A 25,540-nucleotide genomic window follows, 5' to 3' on the forward strand; every position below is an offset into this window, starting at 1 on the left:
CTCCACTGAGGCAACAGCTATCCCCGCACAGAGCTCTGTGTTAGACATGGGTAGCGAACAGAGCCCAAAAGAGCCCCTGGCCTAATAGTGGGCTTTGGAAATGAGGGGGAAACAGGTAGCAACCTTTAAATATCAACACATTAACACTCACAAATGAATATGTACATGCTGAGAAGCTGAGTGTTATAGAGATTAATAAAGAGGATGGGAGGCGGGCGTGGTGGCGCATGCCTGTAATCCCAGCTGCCCAGGGGCTGAGGCAGGACTGTGAGTTCAAGACCAGCCTGGACAACATAGTGAGACTCTGTCTTAGAAAAATAAAATAAAATGAAGAGGACGAGTAGCAGAATGAATTGTTGGGGCGGGTGTTAAATAAAGGAAATGTGCATCGGAATGAATTTTTCCAAGGTAAGGAAAGAAGGTCAGGGTTCCTGGTGTCCGAGGCTCCAGGGACAAAGTGAAGGCATTGAGCCTAGAGGGGCTGGAGGAGCTGGACAGCTTGGAGGTCAGGACACCTTGGCAATGCACTTTCCAGCTGACAGCACACCTCCAGTCCCAATCAGTTCCTTCTGGGTCCTTTGATCACTGAGGCAGCGGGGACTCGAGGATGGCTCTGCAGGTGGGTACAGGAAGAAGGTGAGGCTCTGCCCCACAGCTCCCCTGCCTCTTGTCCCATCTTCCACCTCCCTCTTCATGGTCCCTGAGATGCTTGGAAGAAGTATTCTAAGCTCTCCTCTCACCTGGATCCAAACCCCACTCTGTCCCCTCCTGCATCCTATTTTCAACTATCACTGTGGACCAGTCACCCCTCCCCTCAATTCAGTCACCTGGGATTGCAAGGGGCCCAGTTGGCCTCTTCAAGGTGCTGCTGGGGAGGCGGGCGATGCGGCTGCGGCCCTGGGAGACTGAAGAACTGAGAGAGGAAGGGAAGGAAGGAAGGTTACAGCCATGCCCTTGACTGTGGGTAGGTGGAGGGAGACAGCACTATCCGCTAAGCCTTGAGGGCAGGGGAGCTGAGAACCAGGAAGAGTTTCCAAGGCCAGATGCGGGAGCTGGAGAAGCTTGTGGAATTTGGGACATAGGAGAATAAAGGGGATAGTCCAATCATTTGGATTAACTAGTAAATGCTGAATATCTCCCTGTGGATAGGGGACCTTAGATGATCACTCTGGGATGATCGTATAATAACAATCAAAGGCCAAAGAAATTCCAATCAGAGAGTTAGATGCTGGCTCTGCTCACAGGACCTTGGCTGCTTGCTCCAAGGAGTCCAGAGACACATCAGGAAGGGGTCTGTGGTCAGCCTAGGTGCCTAACACCCCAATGAGGGCTCTTTCTCCATGCCCTCACCTCAACAGCTTCCAGACCTTACCTCATGGTGTGCTTCTTCTTGAAGGCCGAGTTTCCAGGGAGGGAAGATGTTGGTTTGGGGCCTTTCATGGTGAGCAGGAGCACAGGTTCACTGGGGAGCGGGCAGAGGGAGAGAAGCAGATAAGGAAGGAACCAGAAGTGACAGTGGCTACTCTTATTCCCTCTAACTCCCAGCTTTCGAGGACGGGGAGGTTGGACAAGATGACCTGAAGTTTCTTCCTGCTAAGAGGTGGATTCTCTCCCTGCCTCACCAGGCCTGGGCTGACAGCTGAGTGACAGCCCTGTTCTGGGAGAACATCCAGATGTCAGTTTCTGGTGCGTTCTGGGAACTGGAGTTCAAACAATTTCACCCTTCCACCTGCCCAGCTCTGAGCTTGTTACTGAGAGCAGGTTCAGGGGCCATGGAAGGTGCAGGAGTGCAGGTGGGCAGCCTGTGGCCTCTGCCTCACAGGTCCCGGTCAGCCTGCCACTTGTTCTTGGCCTTGGACTGTCCTGAGCTGGTTGTTATTCCTCTCTCTGGCCATGTGGGTGGAGGGCAAGGGTAACAGCTGGACCTTCTCACTGGAAATGAAGAAAGTTTTATTTCTCTATTCCAGATGCTGGGCTGGAGGGGAAAAATCTGGGGGGGAAAGTGGCAGAAATAGTTTTTGTTCCAGTGGGACAAAACTCAGATCAGGACATAGTGCCCAAGCAAAGCAGAGGAACAGACAGGGCTGGGCTCATTAATTCCTGGTTCCCTGCTGACTCTTCCCAAGTGGGGGTTCTATTAGCTATGCATGCGCAAGCCACAAACCAGCATAGAGCTGGTGGATATGAGCATGAAGGCCCTGATATGACAGGACGGCCCCTGATTAAGCCATGCCTCCTGTCCTCTGTGCACTCTGCTCTCCTGGGACTGGGTGGCAAAGCTGACCATGACCAAAGGGAAAGAGATGGCAAATATCCTGTCTCCTAAATCCAGTGTCTTCTATTCTTGTTGGCAGCACCCTGGCTGACTCCTGACCTATGCTGGGAGGTTGGGAGGGTGACTCACCTGGGAATGAAGGGCTGGTCCAGCCGGTTCAGTTCCTGGGGGACATTCTCCCAGCCAACAAATTCATGGAAATTGAGTTTTGAGGGGGGTTCCTCAGAGAGATCAAAAGTGGTGTTCAGGTCACGAGCAGGTAGAGGGGTGGAGCAGTTCTGCATTGCAGAAGGGCCCAGGGGCACCCGGCTTTTGATGACTGTAGCTGGGCAGAAGCAAGGGGAATGGCAGGGGGAGGAGGCCCTTGCCCCTTTGGGGGTGCTGGGCCCACATGAAGGCTGAGCCTTAGGCAGAGACCCTCTCCTCAGACAGGGTAGGAAAGACTGACGCTGGCGCTTGGTCGCCAGCTTTGGGGCTAGGGGACTGTCTGGCTCTGTGAGGCTTGTGCTCTTTCTCTTCTTCTTCTTCTTCTTCTCTGTGGGCTGTTGGGATGCTGAGGCTAGGGTGCAATCAGGCTCAGATGGGATCCCCAGAGGGTGCATGAGGCCACTCAATCTTCTTGCCATTGTTCGGGTCACAGGGCCACAGTACCCTGGAGATTCTGGGCAGAGAGAGGAGGGTGCTGAGGAGAGACCAGGGACTAGCCAAGAGGAAAGAGAATGTGAAGAACTTGGGAAGCCAGACACTGGAGACATGAAGGAACCCTTAACTCCTCAGGTTTCCTGGGGCCTCTTTGTTTGCAGAAGTACACGATCCTTGGGGTCCAGCCTCCTAAACACAGCATGATTCAGTATAACCAGCTGGGCACCCATAGGCAGGCAGAGAAGGGGTGAAACTCACTTGAGGCTGAACACAGCTCCTGGGTCAGAGGGGCCCTCCCAGCCAGGCCAGGAGTCCTGGAGGTCTTGTCCCCAGGCTTGGCTTTTTCCTCTTGCACCAGCTGCCGCAGGGTCTCGAACTCAGTAATCATGTCAGGGGTCAGGAGGTTGGCTGCCTGGAGCAGGGAATACTGCTTCTGGGCCAGGCATAGCACCTGCAGGGCCAACCTGGAATAGAAGGACAGGGAGCTCTACTTAGATACAGCCTGACCAGGGTCCTTTTATGCCAGGCATTGTCCCCATCACTCGCTGTAGTTGAGGAACACACCTGAGCTGGTCCCCTAGTTTTCTCCTGCCTTGCCCCACACTAGCTGGCTGGCCTCTCACCCAGGGTTCCAACTCTGTCATATCCTTGCAAAAGGCCAAGATGGCCATAGGCAAGGGTAATAAGTATCACCCATTATACATGCCCCATGACAAGGACAATGACATGGAAAGTAGGGAAACATGCTAAGTGACTTTGGACTTGGAAGGTCCTAGTTTCCTCTAAGCCCTGCCACTTATTAGCATTGTGATCACAAGCTCATTTACCCTGAGGGCGATATAAGGTAGCTGTTAAGAACCCAGCTTAAACTGGATGGACTTCTGTAATCCCAGTGGTTTGGGAGGCTGAGGCAGGAGGATCATGAGTTCAAAGCCAGCCTCAGCAAAAAGCAAGGCACTAAGCAACTCAGTGAGACCCTGTCTCTACATAAAATACAAAATAGGGCTGGTGATGCGGCTCAGTGGATGAGTGCCCCTGAGTTCAATCCCAGGTACAAAAAAAAAAAAAAAGAACCCAGCTCAAGTCAGACTGCCAGATACCTGCTCAACTCTCAGTTCAACCCTTCTCAGCTGTGTGATCTTGGATGCACTGGTCCATAAACTTAAGAAAAGGATAACAAATGCACCCACTTCATAGGATTGTTGGAGAGATTGAGTTATTTTAGCCAAGCATGGTGGTGTATACCTATAATCTCAGTGACTCAGGAAGCTAAAGCAGGAGGACTCCAAGTTTGAAGTCAGTCTCAACAACTTAGAGAGGCCCTAAGCAACTTAGTGAGACTCTTGTCTCAAAATAAAATTCCCAAAAAAAGGAAAAAAGAGCCAGGGATATAGCTCAACAGTAAAGTACCCTGGTTTTAATCACCAGCACCAAAAACAAAAAGTTATTTTGTTTACAGAATGTTTAAAGAATACCTCACATATAGTAAACACTGTGAGTTTATTATATTATGCAAAATGGTAATAATACCATCTACCTTATTAGGTTAAAAGGAGACAAACTAAGATAGGTTAAATTGACCTTGGCTCTGAGAAGACCCTCAAAAAGGCATTTGGTCTATGTCCTCTATTTAGTGTATGGGATCCTGAAAAAGTATGTGTGAATCAACACATATTTTACATGCTCTGGGAATTATTTAAAGGAAATTCTGAGGGTATTGAGATTATTAATGTTGTAAATTTAGATTCTCATAAAGCAAATTTTCTTTCTGTAAGGCACACCTATGATAAAAGAATAAACAGAATTACCTCAGTAGGATTATTATTATTATTATTTTTTTTTTTTAGAGAGAGAGAGAGAGAGAGAGAATTTTTTATTTATTTTTTAGTTTTTTCGGCGGACACAACATCTTTGTTGGTATGTGGTGCTGAGGATCGAACCTGGGCCGCACGCATGCCAGGTGAGCGCGCTACCGCTTGAGCCACATCTCCAGCCCCCACCTCAGTAGGATTATTCATAGCAAGTGATTTACCTTCAGGGAACACTACCTGTCTGGACACCTCTGAACCCCCACTGCCCTCGGTCACGTGTGCTCAGGGAACTTACACTCATTTGGTAAAGCAGCTTTGAGGCCTATTAGACTACTGAGAAGAGTGGGTTTTGGAGGGAAATGAATGGGCCTGGAAGTCAGATGACCCAGGTCTAGCCCTGCACAGAAGCCTCAGCCCCCACCCCCCCTCCAGCCAACAATTGGGGAATTGGTCTAAATCAGGAATTTTCAAATTAAGTTTCAAACGCCTATTAGATAGCAAGCAACTCTGCTATCTGTCATATCTATTAGAACTCAGTGTGAGATTCCATGTAAAGAGAGGACTGTGCAGCTGAAAAAAAAAATCCTACGAAACCACTGAACTGGAAAATCTCAGCTCTGTTCAATGTCCTGATGATCCAAGATTCTCAATTCGAAAGCCAAATAGAAATGATTTTCGATTATCTGCTTGTCAGAGTGTTTCCAAACATGGAAATGATCTAGAATGTTCTGCCACTCTTTAATCTAGGGGGGGGGTCTTCTATCATATTGTATTAGTACTTCATTAATATTGCATTAGTATTCTCCAAGAACTAGGGAGAATAAAGATTATGATCCCCAAATCATAGCCAAGATTAAAAAAACTTGCCGGAAACCACAAAACCAGAGGCAGAGCAGAAATGAGGACATTGGTCCTCTCTCCTCATAAGAGGGGACACCAAGCAGAGAGACCATGAGTCATCTGTGGGAACCTGTGGTTATTCCCTGGGAGGCCAACGGGACATCCCACCCGTGCATCCCTGCCTCTCCAGGCCCCAGGGAGTTGGCAGCAAGAGACAGATAATGAGCCGCTGATTATTCAGGCCACAGCATTTTTTGCTGAGTCGGGAACAGACACTCCCCAACAAGAAATAAAATTAAACAGGCCCTTCTGTCCGGAAGCTTTAAATACACTGCCTAGTGTGAAGCATGCTGGGGAGGGGGGAGCAGGGCTGGCAGTAGCACCACTAAGCGGCAGGGGATTTATGGACCTGGGGCCAAGGGAAAAATACAGCAGCGCCCCTCAGTGAAGCACAGAAGGAAGGTCCCCAAACCCTTCCTCTCTGGCTCAAGTTGGAAGTTTGTATTTATTTCTGAGAAAAAAATAGCCACAGTCGATCTGTTGATGAAAATGCATGAGAAGCAACTGACTCAGGAAGGATGACCCCTCCTCCGCCTGACACCCAGCTTCTCCCAGCTGCACCCTCCTCACTCTGACAGCAGCTTTGCCCTCAAATTGCCAGGCCAAGTGCTAGCCCTAGCAGCCTGCCCTAGCTCAGCACTTGCTGGCTGTCCGGATGGAATTTGGTGTTTTGCTTCTCTCGCCTGTTGGGCTGCCAGTTACATGGAGGAATAAATAGAGATGATGCTAAGTAAATAGTTAGGTGATCATATCTAGGAGTTGAAAGCAGATAAGGGATGACGTCGATGAAAAGAAACTTGACTCTTAATTAGAACCAGGTCCCACCCCCAGGAGGATAAGCCCCTCACTTCCCACCCTGGAGGCCAGAGTAGAAGCAAAAGCCACTCACTGCTTAGAACGGTCCCCATCCAGGTTCTGTGGTGATAGGTGGCTGGCCACCGGCTTAGGCTGCAGGGTCAGACCAGCAGACTCTGACAGTGGGGATCTGAGGTTCTGCTCCAGTGTCTGGGTTGGAACCTAAAGAAAAAGGGGGTAGAGGAGCCAGGATGACCTCCTAAAACTCTAAAACCCTTCCCTCCCGCAGGGGCAGGATGGCAGCTCCCCGAAGAATGGCCATGCCCTGGGAGAAGCTTGCTTTCTCCCAGTCAATTCCAAACATACAAGGATCTGACAGACATAAGAAACCCAGGAGGAGAACTGGGACTAAAGGGACGCTGAGTTAAAGAGACACATTTATTCAAATATTCTACCAGCCCCAAGCCCCCTGGAGGCCCAGGCCTCCTGCCCCTAAGCCCTACCTCAGTAGGGTCTTCGTCCTTGTCCTCTGGGGTCTGCTCCTGGTCTGAAGAGCTTTCTTCTATGACCCTCTGTTCCTGGGCCTCTGTCCCCAGGCTCCCCTCTTGAAGATCTCCAGATCCCACGTGGAGTTCTGGGGTCCAGGGCTGGCTGCGGGGACGGGACACTAAAGGGGAGCTAGGAAGGCTAAGGGGGAAATAAGAGTTTGAAAGATATGATGTGGGGGCAGAAAGGGTGAGCAAGGAGGGGGACCTCTGCAGCACCAGGTGGCAGAGCCCAGAAACAATGCTTGAGTGACAGATGGGCTGTGGTTAAGGGTAGAAGAACGTTTCAGGGATTTTCTGCTTTAAGAAACAATAACACCCAAACTCTAAGTTCACTTTCTCTCAATGAGTAGATTCCACTTGCTTATATGCTCATTTGACAAAACAAGACATTCTAGGAGATAATCAGTTGCTGGCCCTTGGTGGGAATCCCCAACCCTAGGTATGGAACATCTGAAAGACAGAGAAGGGGCCCAGTTCCCTGTCCCAGCTGAGCTGAAGGGTGGGACGTATATGGGCAGTAGAACTCACTGTTGCTGTTGAGGGCTCAACTTGGGGGACTGTGGGAGACCCTGCTGTGGGGCCTGGGCTCCTGCCTCATACGCTTGAAGCTTCTTCCTTAGGGAGGCCACCTGCAATGACAGCAGTCTTAAACTCAGCTGAGCCCAAGAGGTGAGGAATGGGCAGAGAGCCCTGCTGCACCCCAGCTCCTGTCTCTCACTCCTTGCCCCAAGTCTGTTCCCCAGGTAAGCTCCTCACCTCAGCCTGGAGCTGTTGGCAGATGGTGACATACTGGCTGATGTGACTGTCCAGACTGATCACGTTGCTCTTCAGCTGAGACGGAGACACAGAGAAAAGTTTGGTTTGTTCATACAAAGCAGCTGTTATCAACCACCTCTGGTGACCAGGCATCACACAGGAACCTCACTTACAGTACAAGGACTCCCTCTTACAGGTAGAAAAACAGACCAGAGAAGGTCAGTAATGTGCCTGGGACCACAGCAAAGGACAGAGGAGTGCCTGCCTATGAACCTGATGCCTGGCTCTCTGGACAAGACATTCTTGCTAGATGGGGGCTGATCTGCAGCAGTTCCAGGTGAGCCAGGGCTCCCGAGGAGGTAGGGAGGGGAGGCCCATAAGGGAAGGCCCAGCAAGTATGGCGGAGGCCAAAGCACCTCTGCTTTTGTTAACATACATGGGTGTTTATGTCATTTTGCTAAAACTATGGTCCTACTGCTTAAAACAAGTCAGAACCAGGCTACTGGCCCACTGGCCCCCCTGTTCCATGTCTCCCTTGGAGTAGACTGTCTGCCTTGGTCCAACTGGAATCTTCCCAAAGGCAGGGACAGTGTTGTTCCTATCATAGAGCCCAGGGAACTTCTTTCCTCTGCTTGGGGACATTGGACAGGGATCTAAGGAAGCTGTCTTGGTCCTGTCCCATCCTCCTACCAGGTTAGGAGATCCCTCCACACTCAGGTTGGCCATCCCTAACTGGTACACACCGTGAGTTTGATCTCTTTGGCCCGGTCAGCATATTTGAGGGTGTTGTAAGTGTCCTCGTAGGACAGGCTAGAGGGGCTGATGGCAGCAATCATCACTGTGCGGCAGTTGCCCCCAATGGAGTCCTTCAGCAGGCGGGTCAGTTTGCTGTCTCGGTAGGGCACATGAGACTTGCGGCCCTGGGGCAGTCAGTGGATTAGGGGAGACACAGCTGTATTAGACTAACCTGGTCAGGGTCTGGTGGCCTCCCGCCCAGGGCTGAAGACAAGGACCACTGGGTTTAGGCCTCAGTTGCTGTCCTGGGTGCTGGGCCTGCACTGTTTTACCTTTGCATCCACCAGGGCATTGAGGACATTGATGAGGGCCAGCAGAGAACGGTTGATGTTGGCACCCTCCCGCAGGCGCTCCCCCTTGGCATGGGTGCTGGATGCCCGCTCTGAGCCAGCCAGGTCAATCAGGCTCATCTTGGCCACCTGTAGGGCCTGAGTCAGTCCTGGGACTCGGTCCTGCTGCTTCACAAAGATCTGGAGGGGAAGGGTAGGAGTGAGGGGGACGTGAGCACCAGGAGCCCAGGTATCATGCTCAGTCCATGACCCTGCTCACCTGGAAGATAGCATGGGAGCGGGAGGAAGTAGCATTGGCATCTGTGGGGTGCTGGGTGCGGTTGTGGTTCCCCCTGGTCAGCATCTTCAGTAGCTGCTCAGCTGAGGCCGGCTGCAGAGGAGACGGCAGGGAGGGGGCTGTGGTCTCCCACCAGGGGCTTTTCCCCTAACAGGAAGGACTGATCTTCAGAGCCAATGTCACCCCTCTCTTGCTACTGCCACTAACCCAACATCCAGGATATCCCCAAATTGCCTTATGAGGAAACCCTGGAGGACAAGTGGGGCTGCTGTCCCCACCTGTGCCCAATCCTATACCTGGTGGAAAGAAAGTCCTTGCACTATCACCCCCTTATCAGGGTCCTCGCGGATGATTAGGGGTCCCTTGGGCTCCAGGAGGTCATGGATCTGTTCATTGTACACCTGAGGAGAAAGGACAAGAGGGAGAGGACTCTCGACTCAGTGCAGGCTGGAATGGGCACAGTTGCTGGACAGGGAAGCAAGAAACAGGTGTGTATTTGAGGCACCAGACACAAGGCACTTTGCAGGGTGAAGATGAATGAGGGATGGAGCCCCAGGGCGGAGGGTGGGAGAGAGGCAGCAGCCCTACCTCCAGGTAACTGATGAGCACCTCGAATTGCTTCTCCTCCTGGAAGGCCTCAAAACGCTTGTACAGTTCCATGGTGGTCAGGTACATGATGCCAGGGTCCCCCTCCTTTCCCAGCATGGTGTGTGTCTTCCCAGCCCCAGTAGCCCCATAGGCAAACACTGCAGAGGACAGAGTGGGGAGAAGGGTGTCAGCAACGCCAGGCCTGCCTCCCCCAGGGTTGCCACCAGCATATTCCACCCAGCTCAGCCCTGCCTTTCTCCCAAGCCCCTTTCCTTTTTCATCCATGTCCACCAGTCTGCCGTTCCACTGCTCCTACCTCTTGTACCCTACCCAGCACTCATGCTCAGCCTCTTGGTCCTCCACACATCTGTTGTGGCTCCCACAAATCTGTGGACTCCAGGGAGCTGCACTGTGGGTGGGCGTTATCACCAGCTCCTCCAGTCTAGGGAGCTTCCTCCAATGAAGGCCCGCCACTGTTTCCCTCACTAGCATTCACTGTGGTTCATAAACACAAATGCAGCTGTGTTTTTGTGATCAGTGTCTTCTCCTCTTTAGACTGTCAGCATCAAGAGTCCAGGAGCTGCGTCTGTCTGACTGCCTACTGTATGCTAGGCTCTAGTGATTATATTTATAGTGCCTCGCACAGTACAGTGAATGAATGGGGCCCCTCCAGACAGGATGAAAAGGCCCAGAGCTCCCCTCAACAGGTCATGCCAGCTGAGGGACAGGCAGACCTATGTCAGGAGACAGGGGAAACCCCCCCTTGGAAGGAAGCAAGGTTGCTACCAAGCAGGATTCAGGTTCTTACCTGAGCAGTTGTAGCCCTGGAGGAAGCTGTCCAGGATTCTGCTTGTGGTGTGCTGAAACACATCCTGTTGGGTGGCCTTCTCACCAAAGACCCGGTCAAAGACAAATGTCAGGCCCTTGCCCTTCTTCTTGGGGCCGTCATGAGTAACACCCCATTTGAGGCTCCCATCAGGTTCCTCAGGGTCAAACACCAGCACCCGCTCATCCACGACTTGAACCACAGGCCACCGCTGACTCTCCAACTCCCGAGGGGTGGGGGGTCGCACCCGCACCATCACCTGCACCATGCTGTCCTCCACAGCCATCACCATGGCAACACCTGAGCAGAGACATGATGGAGATGAGGACCAAACCAACCCAGACCTAGCCAGGTGCCCTTCAACACCCAGGGGCCTCCTCCTTCTCCCTTCCCATGTTGGCACCAGTGTCAATTATTTATACATATCTCTTTCTCACTTGAAATACGCCTTTGCCATATTTAAATGACTCTTTTTCCATAGGTGTATTAACTTTCTATTTTGTTCCACTGAGCTATTTATCTACTCCATGCCAACATCACACTCTTCCTACTATGTTACTTTACTGTGATTTTATCTAGTAAGGCAAGAGCCCCTCACAAGTCTTTTTCATAATTTTCTTCGCTATTCCCAGGTATTTAATGTCTTTAAGAAAATTTTACTGCTAGAAGTGATGGTGCACACTTATAATGCCAACTCAGGAGACTAAGGCAAGAGGATCACAAAGTTCAAGTCCAGCCTCAGCAACTTAGTAAGGACTGGTCTCAAACAAACAAACCAACCAACAAAAAACCCTAAACATAAAACTTTATCAGTTCTGCTCACAACCAGATCCCCTTCTCCACTCAAAACATCTGCATTTACATATTTATTTTGTTATTCTTTAAATATAATTCCTAAGTGTTTTATACATTTATTTGCTTTCATGAATGGAAAACTCTCCCATTTCCAGCTGGTAATTGCTAAAATGGAGAAACAACTGATCTTTTAGATATTTACCTTATATTTACCACCCTCAAACTTTCTTAATTCCAATTTGCTTATTAGGATTTTTTTATTCTCCAAGTATACAATTATGTGCCAGTAAATAAAAAAATGTTTGTCCTTTTCTTCTCCATATTTATGCCTATTTTATTTCTTATATATTACAATCTCTAGAACTTATAAAAAATGATTTTGAATAACTGATGATAACAGACATGCTGTTTTGCTTCTGATCTAATAGAAAATGGCCTTGGGCTGGGGATGTGGCTCAAGCGGTAGCGCGCTCGCCTGGCATGCGTGCGACCCGGGTTCAATCCTCAGCACCACATACCAACAAAGATGTTGTGTCCGCCGAGAACTAAAAAATAAATATTAAAAAAAATTCTCTCTCTCTCTTTCTCTCTTACTCTCTCTTAAAAAAAAAAGAAAGAAAATGGCCTTATTGCCTCATTCTTTAGAAATGAGTTTGGGATAAAGAGTCTTTATCATATTAATTATTTCTCTTATTCTTATTTTATATAGAGTTATTATTAGGAAAGTCTAGAATTTTATTCAATACTCTTTTGGCATCTACTGATACATTACATGTCTTTGCTCCTTGTGGTATATTATTGCTGATATCAATCCAACCATATATTCTGGGAAAAAAATCCCTACCCTGGGCTAAAGTGATACTTTTAATATTTAAATAGTCAAATATGCCAGTCTTTTCTTTTGTGGCTTCTATGTCATATTTAAGAAGACATTCCTTCTCTAAGGTAATAAACACTTTTCATATAATCTAATGCTTTTTTCTTCTCTTACATTTAGATTTTTATGGAAATAGAATTTAGGGCCACTCTGCCACTGAACTTTTTGAGGCAGGGTCTTACTAAGTTGCCCAGGCTCACCTCAAACTTGTTATCTTCCTGCTGAGGCCTCCTGAGTAGATGGGATTGCAAGCATGTGTAGCTGCAAACTGGTGGTTCTGAAGTTCTATGAAAAATCTTGCTAAGATTTTAATTTGGATTATTTTGAATTTGTAGATTAATATGAGAAGAATCCTTTATGTTATCGAGTCTTCCCATCTAGGACCTGGTATCTATTCCTATTTATTTACAATTTTATAATCTTTCAGAAAAAATTTATAATTTTCCTCACATGAGTAATATATATTTCTTGATAGGTTTATTACTGGTTATTACACAGTCTTTGTTATATTGTGAATAGGCTCCTTTTAAAATTACATTTTCAAATTCACTTTTTACCAGAATATGGCAAAGCTTCAGATCAGTATGCAGATCAGGTATCTGGTCACAATGCTGGACTCCCTTATTAGTTCTAATAGATTGCCACTGATTCTCTTAGGCCTTTCAATTAAATGATAATATAGTTTGCAAATAATGACAGTTATGTTCTATTTTTCTTTATTTAGTTGCCCACCCTCTACTGCCCATTAGGGGTGCAGATATGAGTGTTGAATTTTATCAAATGCTTTTTGGGGCTTGCTGAAATGATCATTCTGTATTTTTCCTTTAATCTTCTTATGCCAGGGGTGACACAACAGATTCCCCAGTGTTGACCTGGTAATTATGACAAACACTTAAGTCCCCTTCCTTCTCATAGCTCCCCCAGGTCTTTCTCTCTCTCTCTTTTTTTTTTTTTTTTTTTTTTGTGTGTGTGGGGGGTGGACCAGGGATGGAACCAAAAGGTGTTTAACCCCTGAGTAACATTCCCAGCCCTTTTTATTTTTTATTTTGAGATAGGGTCTCACTAAGTTGCTTAGGGCCTCAATAAATTGCTGAGGCTGGCTTTGAACTTGTGGTCCTCCTGCCTCAGCTTTCTGAGTTGTTAGGATTACAGGCGGTCACACCATGCCTGGTACCCCCTGGCTTTTCACTTCTCCTTTGAGGCAGTTTACCAAGAGTGGGGATGGAATTATGGAATGTAGAACTTAACAGATCTCCTGGAAAACTTTAGCCCAATTCTAGGGACATATTAACAGGAGTTAAGAAATGGGAAAGGAGACTGTTACTGGAGGATATGAACAAAAGAACTCTTTCCCAGTAAAGGCTAGGTAGGCTGATAGGTCACAATTACTGAGCATACTCAGCAAAGAAAAGTGGGGTATTACCTTGGGGAATGAGCCAAATTGAGCTGATTTGGAATTCTTGTCCCCTTATTCCTAAACTTCTTCCCCACAGCAGACAAGGGAAAGACATCAAGGAACAATAATGTGGAATAATTTGATTTCTATTCCAGTAATCAGATTGTCATAATAAACATATTAGCTAAGTTATCACTGTATCAGGGACTATTCAAAGCACCTTACACATATCATCTCCTTTTATCTCCATTGCAATCCCACAAGATAGATAGTATTATTATACTCATTTTTCAGTGAGGAAATTGAGACAGAGAGGGTTAAGCAATTTGCCCAAGGTCTCCAATGCTAGATGGAGTCCTATTTTAACCCAGGCAGTCTGACCGCAGAGTGTCTGATAATATTATATATTATGCTTTGATGATCACATTTTTGTAATAGCCCCTTATGTTAGTATAATAATCATAATCCCCTTTATGGGACTAGCATTATGTTTTCAGTAAACACTTGTAGACATGTGGATTGAACCTAATTTTTAGCTCTTGAGTTTCTTGCCCTTGAATTCTCACTCCCAGGAAACTCCACTTTTTTACTGTGGGAAAAAAGTCAGAGGATGCCCGAGTCTACACTGGCTCCTTCCTGGCAGTCCCAGCATCCCACCGGGAGGGTTTTGGCTGAGGAGGAGACACAGAGCAGCCTAACATTCCAAGCAGGAAATTAAAAAGGGCACTGGCAAAGGAGTGTGCATAACCTTTACAGTTTCTCTCCTCCCCGCCTCCTGAGGGCCAGCGAGGCCGAGTCTGTTTGCCTAATGAGATGTTTTTCCTCTTCCTGAGACAGTGCTGGGGGCACAGGGTATGGGATGCGGGTGACACTTACCATGGGAGCCCCTAAGACACCTGGGTCCTAGTCTCTGTTCTGTATCTGACTTAGGGGGAGTTCTTTCCAAGAGCCACCCAGCATCAATGTCACATCAGCTTCCCCCTTTGAGAGCCAGGGAGAAAGCTACCTATCTGCTCCCACCCTAGGGGGATGGGGAGATTAATGAGAGAACGTTTGTCAAGTTTGCTTTGATCCTTGGTTGGAAAGAGCATTTCAGCCCAAAGTACAAGGGAGATGATTCTTTAATAAGATCTTCAGGGTTCTCAGCCAGCCACAGTCACGTCCTATTTCTAACCCAGGGCAGCTCATTAAAACCCAGAGGCTAGTGTGCTACTGAGCTAGGGCTGGGAAGCCAAGATTCAGTTGTTTTGGGGGTGGCCTTTTCTTCCACCCTCTTAGGGACAGACCCAACAAGCAAAAGTTCCTTAGAAGCTCCTAAAGGAGAATTATTGAAGACTTGAGGGGATCCCCCTGCAGACTCTGGGAGTTAGGAAAGTCAGGAAAGGAGCCCAGCCCTTAGATATTCTACTGTTATAGGGGTTTCTGTACCCCCTTTCATTGTTCCTTCAGAACCTTTTATACCCTTTATACTTGTATATCCTTAAACTCCAAAAGAACATGCAGCAGATGCAGAATAATGTTTGTTCTATCAATGAATAAGAGCCAGAGAAGAGCAGTCTGAATCCGAAAGCCTAAAAATAATTATCATTTACTGAGTGGTTTACAGACTGTATCAGACACTACACTAAGTACTCTATGCTAGGTGCTTTACAAATGCTGTCATTTAACTTTCACAACAATATCATTTTTTTTTAATATTTTAATATTTCTTAGTTTTCAGCGGACACAACATCTTTGTTTGCATGTGGTGCTGAGGATTGAACCCCGGCCGCACACATGCCAGGTGAGCGCCCTACCGCTTGAGCCACATCCCCAGCCCACAACAATATCATTATGTGAGTAAGATACAATTGTTAGATTCTTGTTTTTTTGTAGTTGTAGATAGACAAATACCTTTATTTTATTTGTTTATTTTTATGTGGTGCTAAGGATCGAACCCAATGCTTCAAGCATGCTAGGCAAGTGCTCTGCCAAAGAGCTACAGCCCCAGCCCATGTTACATTCTTATTCTACCAAGGAAACTGGAGGTACTGGAAGGAACTTATCACATCAAGCAGGTAGGGTAGTAAGCAAGGCCAGAACCTGACCTCTTTCTGTCACCAGAGGCACTACTCCATCCTTAGGCTGTTCTGCCCTGCCATGGGGCTTTGGCAGCTCCTACCTCTCCTCACCTTGGTACCCAGAGGACAGTGTCCCAGGACCACTGGTTCTTCCTGTGCATGGCGGATATAAGGAGCTGTGTTTTGCTTATTATTTTTATTTTATTTTTTGGTACCTGGGATTGAACCCAGGAGATCTCAACCACTGAGCCACATCTCCAGCCCTTTTTATTTTGAGACAGGGTCTCCTTGCTAAATTGCTTAAGGCTCACTTAGTTGTGGAGGCTAGTTTGAACCCATCGCTTTGTTTTTTAAATAGACTATCCTAACCTAAGGCTGTAACTCTCGATAGCTTTGTTTATTCCTTTCTAATCCTATATATTTATTTATTTATGGTGCCAGGGTTTGAACCCAGGGGTACTCAACCACTAAGCCACATTCCCAGTCCTTTTTCTTTTTTTATTTTGAGACAGGGTCTCTCTAAATTGCTGAGGCTGGCTTTGAACTTGTGATCCTCCTGCCTTAGTCTCAGAAGCCACTGGGATATAGGTGAGCCAGCTCTAATCTTATTTTTTATTTTTATTTATTTATTTTTTTGTCTTATAGTTCTGACTAGGAACTCCAGTACAATATTGAATAGAAGCAATAAGAATGAGCATTCTTTTTTCTTTCCTGATTTTATATGGAATGTTCCTAGTATTTCACACTTTGTTGGTTTAAGGAAATTTATCTCCATTTCTAGTTTACTGATATATATATATATATATATTAAATCATGAATTGGTATAAAGTTTTATTGAATATTTTTTCTGTGCCTAATTGCAATATGTTTCCTCCTTTAATCTGTAAATTGTATTAATAGAGTTTCTTTCTTTTTCTTTTTCCTTTTTTGGTACTGGGAATATCAAGCCCAGGACCTTGAGCATGCTAGGAATACAAGCTACCACTGAGCTATATCACTATACCTGTGTTAATAGATTTTCTAATGTTAAACCATTCTTGCACTTCTGAATAAGTTCAACATGGTCATATTATTTTTAATACATTGCTGGCTTCTGATTGCTAATATTTTAAGGTTTTTTTTTTTTTTTTTTTTGGTACTGGGGATTTAACTCAGGGACATTTTTACCACTGAAGTACATCCCCCAGTCATTTCTATTTTTTATTTTGAGACAGGGTCTCACTAATTTGCGAGGGTCTCCCTAAACCACCGAAGCTGGCCTTGAACGTGTAACCCCTTCTGTTGCAGGGATTATAGGAGTGTGCCACCGCGCCCAGCTTGTTTAAGACTTTCTACAACTATATTTATAAAAGAGATTAACTTGTAATTTTCTTTTTCTCATCTGTAGAATCATAAAAAATCCTGAAAATGTTTTAGGGATAGTTTATATAAAAATAGAATCATTTTTCCTAATGGCCTGATGGAATTTGGTGAGTTTTTTTTTTTTTTATGTGTATGAAGGTATATTTAAAATGAATTCAGTTTTCTCAGTAGTGTTAGGTCTATTAAAAATTTCCATAACTTCTTGAGCCAGTTTTGGCAAGTTTTTTCCTAGAAATTTTTCAAAAGCATTTTTAAAAGGGTGTTCCATTGAAGACTTTCTTTTAATCTTTGTAATTTAAAGTTATGTTCCCTTTTTTTGTGTAGAAGATTATTTTTTATTTCCTTTGTTTTTCCATCAATGTTGTGAAGGTTTTTTTTTTATTAGTCTTCTCAGAGATACAACTTTTGGCTAAGTTAATCCTTTTTTTAAAAAAATATTTATTTGTTAATTTTTCGATGGACACAACATCTTTATTTTTATGTGGTGCTGAAGATCGAACCCAGCACCCTGCGCATGCCAGGCGAGCGCGCTACCACTTGAGCCACATCCCCAGCCCCTAAGTTAATCCTTTTATATTGTAAAATTCTATTTCATTATTTTCTGCTCTTTATCTTCTTCTTTTGTGTCTATGTATTGGGAATTGAATCCAGGGGGTGGTCTACCACTGAGTACATCCCCAGACTTTTTTTTTTTTAATATATTTTTTAGTTGTAGATGGACATAATACCTTTATTTATTTATTTATTTTTTATGTGGTGCAGAGGATCAAACCCAGTGTCTCACATGTGCTAGGCAAGTGCTCTACCACTGAGCTAAATCATAGCCCCTCCCCTCTTTTTTTAATATTTAATTTTTAGGTGTAATTAGACACAATGCCTTTATTTTATTTAGTTATTTTTATGTGGTGCTGAGCATCAAACTCAGGGCCTCACCCATGCTAGGCAAGCGCTCTACAGCTGAGCCACAATCCCAGCCCCCCTCCCCAATTTTTGACACCCGGTCTAAATTGCTTAGGGCCTTGCTAAATTACTGAAGCTGGCATTGAATTTGAGATCCTTCTGCCTCAGCCTCCCAAGTTGCTGGGATTACAGATGGGCACAACTTACTGCACATAGCTTTGGTCCTTTTTATTTTTAAGACAAGGTCTCATTATGTTTTCCAGGCTGGCCTCAAACTTGAGATCCTCCTACCTCAGCCTCTCCAGTCACTGGGATTACTGGGGCACAACACTGTGCCTGGCTGTCTTCTTCCTTTTATGTTTTACATATGTATTCCGTTGTTTGGTTCTATCTGTGTCTATTTATCTTTAGTTTTTTTTTTTAATGTTCCAAATGTAAATATTTATGACTATATTATCCTCTAAGTATTGCTTTAATGCATCCCACAAGCTTTATAAATAGTATTTTTCGTTGTTCCATGCAAAGTATCTTTTAATTATATCATCATGTCCTATTTGACTAGTTAAATGTATTTTTCAAATTTCCAAATGAGGATTTGCTTTAATTATCTTTTTCATTGGTATTTATAATTGAATTGCTTGTGGAAAGAGAATATGGTTTTGTTTTTTGTTTTGTTTTTTTTTTTTTTTTGAGTGAGAGAGGAGAGAGAGAGAGAGAGAGAGAGAGAGAGAGAGAGAGAGAATTTTTAATATTTATTTTTTAGTTCTCAGCGGACACAACATCTTTGTTGGTATGTGGTGCTGAAGATCGAACCCGGGCCGCACGCATGCCAGGCGAGCGCGCTACCGCTTGAGCCACATCCCCAGCCCAGAGAATATGGTTTATAAAAAACTCTAATAATTGCTTAAATTTGCTTTGTGGCCAGGTAGAGAAAAGTCTAAAAGTATGCTACTTGTTCACTTTTTTAAAAAGATACAACTGGGCTGGATAACATAAAAACCAATAAATTGAGACACCTTAAAATCTCTGAGCCATGGGGAAATTAAATAGTGAAACAGGCCAAGAACTGAATACATGTAGTTGTTCATCATGGGGTGCAGTTGTTCATCATGGGAAAACAAATAGAATAGGAAGATTGAAGAAATCAGTTTAACATTGAGGGGAAGCTCATTCTGAAAAATGTTGTAGGTGTTCTCCTCTGAGCTAGGCTCAACTGCTCTGTGCCTCAGTTTCCAAACCTGTTCATGTAAATAACATTAATATCTATCCCATAAGTTTGCTGTAAGGATTAAGTTCATTCAAACCTGGTAAGTGCTCAAGAAGTACAGCCATTATTACTAAAATTCTACAGTATATCATTTCTCCATAATGCAGAAAAGAACCAATGTCTTCAATAAAATGCCCTAAGTTCTGTGGCTTTTCTTTTTCATATCACTTCAGTTCGCTAAAAGTTCAAAGGTAAGAGGAAAAACATCCTAAGAACAGTAACAGGCTTGTTTTTCTGTCTACAGATGTCCTTTCATTCCTTCCTTCATTCAATTCTAATATGTATTGAGTGGCCCAGTAACTAAGTTACAGTCCATGGCACATACAACTCAGCGATCAGTTCTGTAGAGATAGCAGGACAATGGTTTAGGGGGTCCCAGGTCCTCCCATTCTAGTGTGCAGGAGGGCCCAATCCTTCCTCGTACAGGAGCGAGAGGACCTTTCACAGAGCCGGCATACAGAGAGCCAGGTGCAGACGTGCGGACCCAGTCTAAGTCCTGGACAGAAGAGCAAGAGGGATAGTGATTTCCGGTACGCAAGGTGTAAGGAAGCGCCCAGCTCCCCACCTGGTTCAGAGGGGTCCACCCAGGATTTGCTGACGAGACGGCAGAGTTCGGTGATCACGCTATACTTTCACGTTCTGCATCAGCGGGCTGGCTCAGGCTCCGGTCCCGCAACTGGGTCCACGTGTCGGAGACCCAGGGCAAGATCCCACAGGGCCTACCCCACCGTGGACAAAGCTTACCTTTGACGGACTCCCCGCCGCTGGTGTTGCCGCTAGCGTGGAGATCCCTCCGCTACAAACGGAAGCGCTCAGAGTCAGGAGCTCGCTCAGCACACCCTTCCCTACCGGGTCCAACCTTCACCCCGCGCCGCGCGTTCAAATTAGCCGGTCGACTCCTCCGCGCTTCCCCATTGGTTAACTCTCAGACCGTTGATTGGCTGTTTCCTAAGTAACAAAGACAATCCGAGGTGCGCATGCGCACTTCCTTCCTGCTGGCTGGTGATTTGCAATCAGTCTCCCAGACTGGACCAACCAGAGTGGCAGACAGAAACCAGTACCTGGTTGGGATACGCAAAGGGAGACGTACTCAGTCTCTTGTTTTCCTGGGGGCTTGATTCATTACCAATTACAGCAACTAGACATTACACAGGTTTAAAAAAACCACTTTATCTGTGGCCAAAGTTGGCATCTTCTTACCCAAGTCGTTCTCCATCGTCCTTTTGCGCGTTCCAGGACCCTCCCAAAGTGAACTTCTAGGATAGCGTTGAGCCGGGCGTGGTGGCGCATGCCTGTAATTCCAGCGACCTGGGAGGCGAGATAGATCTCAAATTAAAAGCCAGCCTCAACAATTTAGCGAGACTCTTCCTAAAAATAAAACATAAAAAAGGGCTGGGGATGCGGCTCGGTGGTCTATCGCCCCTGGATTCAATCCCTGGTTTAAAAAGAGAGGCGGGGGGGCGAGGTGAATATTCTGTCCTTCCTATTCATGAAGGAGAGTACGGCTCTGAAAGCCCTCCAAAGCCCCAGAATATGTTAAGGGGATAGCTCTCTATGACTGATTAGCACCAAACTGGTGAAGGCTGTGAGGAGTTAGTTGCTCTTACTTTCAGCAAACCTGGTCTGTCCCCACACTGGGATTGTGAGCAGGTCATCAGGCTAGTAGAATTGTTATTTAATTCTTGGTTGACTTGGCCCAAACTCTTTATTCACTTTCCTGGATCTCAATTGCCATTTATATAATGGAATAGCTCTGCTAGTTTGGTGAAGACAAAACAAGAAAACTATGCAAAGATGTTGTCTTTATATAAAGAAATACAAAATCAGGGTACTCTTAACATTTTTACTACCAAGGGAAATAAAACTATTAAAGAATAGTTTTTCCATTTAAGGGTCCCCTCTCACAGAAATTTATTTGTATTTTAAAAGAGGTTTGGGGTGAAGTGGAGAGCTTAGGGCCCCAGGAGACCGACCCTAAGGGAACAGGTGCTGCTTGTGTCCTTTAAGTTGAATCTTGCCGGTGTCCTACTTTGGTTCAGAAAATTAAATGGAGGTGAAATGAGACAAGAGGAAGAGTCAGACCCTGCTGTGGGCGGTGAGAAGGGACTTGCTGAATAATCATGGGGGATCAGCCTCTCAAACCCTCAGATTCTGAAGTATAAAATAGGGAGTAAAATACTACTTTGTTACAAAGATTAGATATAATCTAGACAAAGTATCTTGCAGATATTTAATGAAATGGTTATAGGTGTACCAGTTTGAGTGCTCTGCCCAGCAGTCTTTCTTTCTTTGTTTTGGTATCAGGGATTGAACCTAGGTGATGGGGATCTTAACCACTGAGCTACTCCCTAGCCCTTTTTTAAATTTTTATTTTTATTTATTTATTTTTTTTTAATATTTATTTTTTAGTTCTCGGCGGACACAACATCTTTGTTGGTATGTGGTGCTGAGGATCGAACCCGGGCCGCACGCATGCCAGGCGAGCGCGCTACCGCTTGAGCCACATCCCCAGCCCCCTTTTTTTATTTTTTTAAATTTTGAGACAGGGTCTTGCTAAGTTGCTGAGTCTGACTTTGAACTTGTGATCCTCCTGCTTCTGCCTCCAGAGTTGCTGGGATTACATGTAGGTGCCACCACATCCAGCTAGACCAAGCAGGCTCTGGAAGAGGATCAGTACACAGGAAGGTATATGGAGGAGTGCTGTTGAAATTAACAATGTGGAAGAGAAGGGAAGGACGTGGATGGGACAAAAGGAGAAAGTTGAGCTGAGAGCTCTGAATCTGGGAGGACTCTCAGAGTTGTTGAGTAGGAGACCATGCAGGGGACTAGGCCTTTAAACTTCCATGCCAGTCTGTCATGGGGGACAGGCTACTCTGAGAAGAGGGCAGACATTGAGCAAGGCAGCTCACATCAGTAGAGGCGATCCCCAAAGGAAGCTGTGAGCCATCTGCTAGCAGCATTCCCAGCAGCTGGTGGAATAGATCCTTCAGTCCCAAAGGAGACCTGGGCAGTGTATACAGTGTCCATCGCAGGAGGAAAAGGTGGAAGTTTAAGGAGGCTGAGAAATAGCTGCTATTATGGTAGTGTGGTTATTATGCAACTGGCACAGTGCTATGTACTGAGACATTGTCCTCTTTGGAAGATGCTTTCGGTCCAGCCTTGTAGACAGGCAGCTAACTGCTGAGGGAGTCCAGGAAGGCTTCATGGAAGAACAGGCAGTGGACCTGGGCTTTGAATAACAAGCAAGTGTTCTACAGGCAGTTGTAGTCAAGGTTTTTGCAGACCCATTCCTCCCTGTAGTCGGGGGCAGGAGGAAAGTCTGTAACTCTTGGCCTGAGCAGTTTTCTTAGTCCAGACTAGGGCTCCTCACTAAGGGAGCAAAGGAGCCCAAGCCTTGGGGTGTTGTGGAGGAACACTGGAACTTACCTGTCACCAGCTGAGAAGAGGCAGGAGCGCCATCCCCTGCATAGACTTCCCTGGTAGCAAGCATTGAGGGAAAGGGTGCCGGATGTCTTAGGGGAGGAAAGGCTCCTCCTGCTGGGAGAGAGGAAGAATCGACTCTCCCCTCCTTGAGGGAAGCATAGGGACAGTTAAGAGAACTGTTCTCAGAAAAGGTAAGCCATGTGATCTTGGGCAAGCTAATTCATCTCCCAGTGCCTCAGTTTTCTCACCCAAAAACTGGACTTGATGATATTAACTTCCTTGTGAGATTATTGTACAGTTTAAATGAATGAATACATGCAAAATACATTTTTTTTTTTGGTACTGGGGATTGAATGTATGTGTACTTAACACTGAACTACACGCCCAGCCCTTTTTATTTTTTATTTTGAGAAAGGGTCTGCCTAAATTATCCAAGTTGGCAATTTAAGATCAAATTTGCAATCTTTCTCCTGCCTCAGCCTCCCAAGTAGCTGGACTACAGTTGTGCACCACTGTACCCCACTACATTCATGAATGAATATATGCAAAATAAATAGAGCAGTTCATGATACATATATTAGTGATACATTACTGATACAGAGATGAATGTATATTTTGATCTCCAGCTCCAATTTCCTTCCAGCCCTTGGATAAGAGAAGATAAACCCCTCAGTACTCTGTTCTCCCAAAGGTTAGCTTCAGCAACAACCCAAGCAGTGGGTAGATTTTGGAGGAATACTTTTCACAAAACCTTTCCAAACATTATAAAGTAAAAAATGTAAACCTCACTTAATCCAACTCCCTCAGAGGTAATTCTGTTCCCAGTAGGTGAAACATTGCCTGCCCTTGAATGCCACTATATTTTAGATGTATCTTTACAATCCCTGCGGGTATCTTGATTCTTTGGTGCCTTTCATCCATCTCTGGATCCTTGACACCAAGCTAGGGCCTTGCCTATAGGAAGTATTCAGTAATGTTTGGTGAAACGAGCAGAGCAAGTTGAGACAGAACAAACGGGTGAGTCAGGGCCTCAGCTGTATACCTCTGCTCTCACCCCAAATCAGAGCCCATGATGCAAAGGGGTGAGAGAATTGACACTAGAGATTGGAGGAACCAGGGCACTCCATTCCCAATACTTAGCTCTACCTCCTGGGTACCCCATATGAAGCCCTCTCCTAGAACCCCACACTCACTTTGGGTAGGAGAACAACCCAGGAATCTTTATCTTCTTCCATGATCATCATCTCCATCCCTGGCATTGAAGTACAAACCAAGAACTTTAAATCATGGGGCTCAGGAGACTTGGGTTAAAATAATAATAATGCATCTGAATTTTGCTTCACGACTTATAAGACAGGCTCTCATCCACTCCCTCCTGACAACCCTCAAATAGGTATTTTGATTTTATATTTTCTCCCCCATTTTGTAGATGTAGAAACTGAGGCTCAGAGAAATGAAGTATCTTTTCCTGAAACAGGACTTGACTTGGAGGTCCTGATGGTAAGGACTTGAACCCAATTCTGTCTCCTCTTCCTGCAGGTAGACCAGATCCTGCTATCTCTGGTTCTAGCTCTGCCTTGAGCCAACCTGAGCAACCTTGGGTTCTTCTCTGGGCCTTAGTTTTTCCAGCTGTGTAATAGGAGTTGCCCATCCTATAACTTTGATTCTCAATTTTGGCAGATAAGGCGAATGGGGCTCAGTATATGAAAAGCATGGGAGGTGGGTAGCTCTTTGGTCTCTTTCCTCCAGTCCCAGCTGCCACCACACAGGGACCCTTCCACTCCCTTTCGGTTCCAAACATGTATAGATTTTTCACTTCCACTTTATTATCACTTCATTTGTAGGATTTTAAGGTTTGTTACCTGGAAGGGAGTGAGGAACTCACACCTCCAATTCCGCTTTTCAAATATACCTTCACCACTTGTGAAAATAACCTTATTAACAACATCTAACCTGTTACAGCTTTATGGGGAGGGGGGCACCCAGATAAATAAGTGCAGAAGGAATGGGGGCAGGGAAAACAACACATCTAGGTGGGGTAACAAAGCCGCAGGACCCGTAGGGCTTTCTCCCAGTCCTCAGGAGTCCTGGAGCTGTTGCCAGGGTCAGCAGAACTCTGGTGAGGCCCACAATAGCCTTAAACAATTGGCTGCCTTCTCCTGGTTTTTGCCTCTTGCCTCCTCTTCTGGGGCTCAGAACTCCTCCTGGAAACAGCTCTTGTGCCTGCCTAGATCCCCTGTCTCCTGGACGCTTGTCCAGGATTGATTCTCTGGGCAGCTCCCCTCCGAGCAGTAAATGAAATATCGGTTACCAGGAGTGAGGCGGGAGCCAATTAACCCCTAGACCTTGCCATGGCAGATGTGTTGGTAGGAAGCTGAAGCAGAGTGCCAAGCACACCTGCCTGGCCTTCCTGCAAAGTCATCCAATTAGGGCAGCCCCCAGCGGTGGGCTCCACTGCCCCCTCTGGTCCCCATAACCCCAGAAACCAGGGCAGCACTAGCCCCTAGGGCTGGCACAGGCTGGGCACAGGCTGGCCTGCCATCCTTGTGTGGGTGAGCTCCAGGGACACCTCTGTCCTCACACCCCTCCTGGAAGGGATATTGTTCATCAATTACTCAGCCATCTTTCTAAATGGGAAGCAGCCTGGGGAATCTTCTTATTTCCTTCCTCCATTGTGAATCTGCCATTCTGACTACTCACTCAGCTCTGTCCCCTGGAATATTCTGGTGCCAGAAAAGCCCCTGACTGAGACTGGGGTGGAGACATAGCTTCTGCTCTCACAGAATCTCCAGTTGGATAAAGAGACAGTCTTTCCTTCAGAGAACCTGAGGGCTTCAAGGTGGAGATTGTCCCCTTATCTCAGAAAGGCCTCATTTAACAGAGGAGCCATTAGTGGACTCCTCTGCACTGCCCACCACAGGGGAGACACACATCCCACCCTCGAGGAGCTGACAAC

At 46.1% G+C, this 25,540-nt stretch overlaps 1 protein-coding gene across 1 annotated transcript; it reads right to left on the minus strand.

Annotated features, from left to right (window-relative positions):
* Positions 1-278: 278 nt before the first annotated feature.
* Positions 279-19,990, minus strand: KIF18B (kinesin family member 18B). The gene is made up of 16 exons (XM_081271347.1): positions 19,906-19,990; positions 10,486-10,803; positions 9,678-9,835; positions 9,386-9,490; positions 9,072-9,182; positions 8,795-8,992; positions 8,471-8,647; positions 7,728-7,802; positions 7,500-7,600; positions 6,927-7,110; positions 6,518-6,645; positions 3,176-3,381; positions 2,405-2,936; positions 1,373-1,462; positions 828-913; positions 279-613 (listed from the first exon to the last, which is right to left on the minus strand). Exons 2-16 carry the CDS (start codon positions 10,793-10,795, stop codon positions 507-509), a joined length of 2,568 nt encoding a protein of 855 aa, XP_081127473.1. The 5' UTR covers positions 10,796-10,803; positions 19,906-19,990; the 3' UTR covers positions 279-506.
* Between the last annotated feature and the right edge of the window lie 5,550 nt (positions 19,991-25,540).

This window comes from Spermophilus citellus (assembly GCF_964194105.1).
Source record: "Spermophilus citellus genome assembly, chromosome: 17".
Lineage (NCBI taxonomy): Eukaryota > Metazoa > Chordata > Mammalia > Rodentia > Sciuridae > Spermophilus > Spermophilus citellus.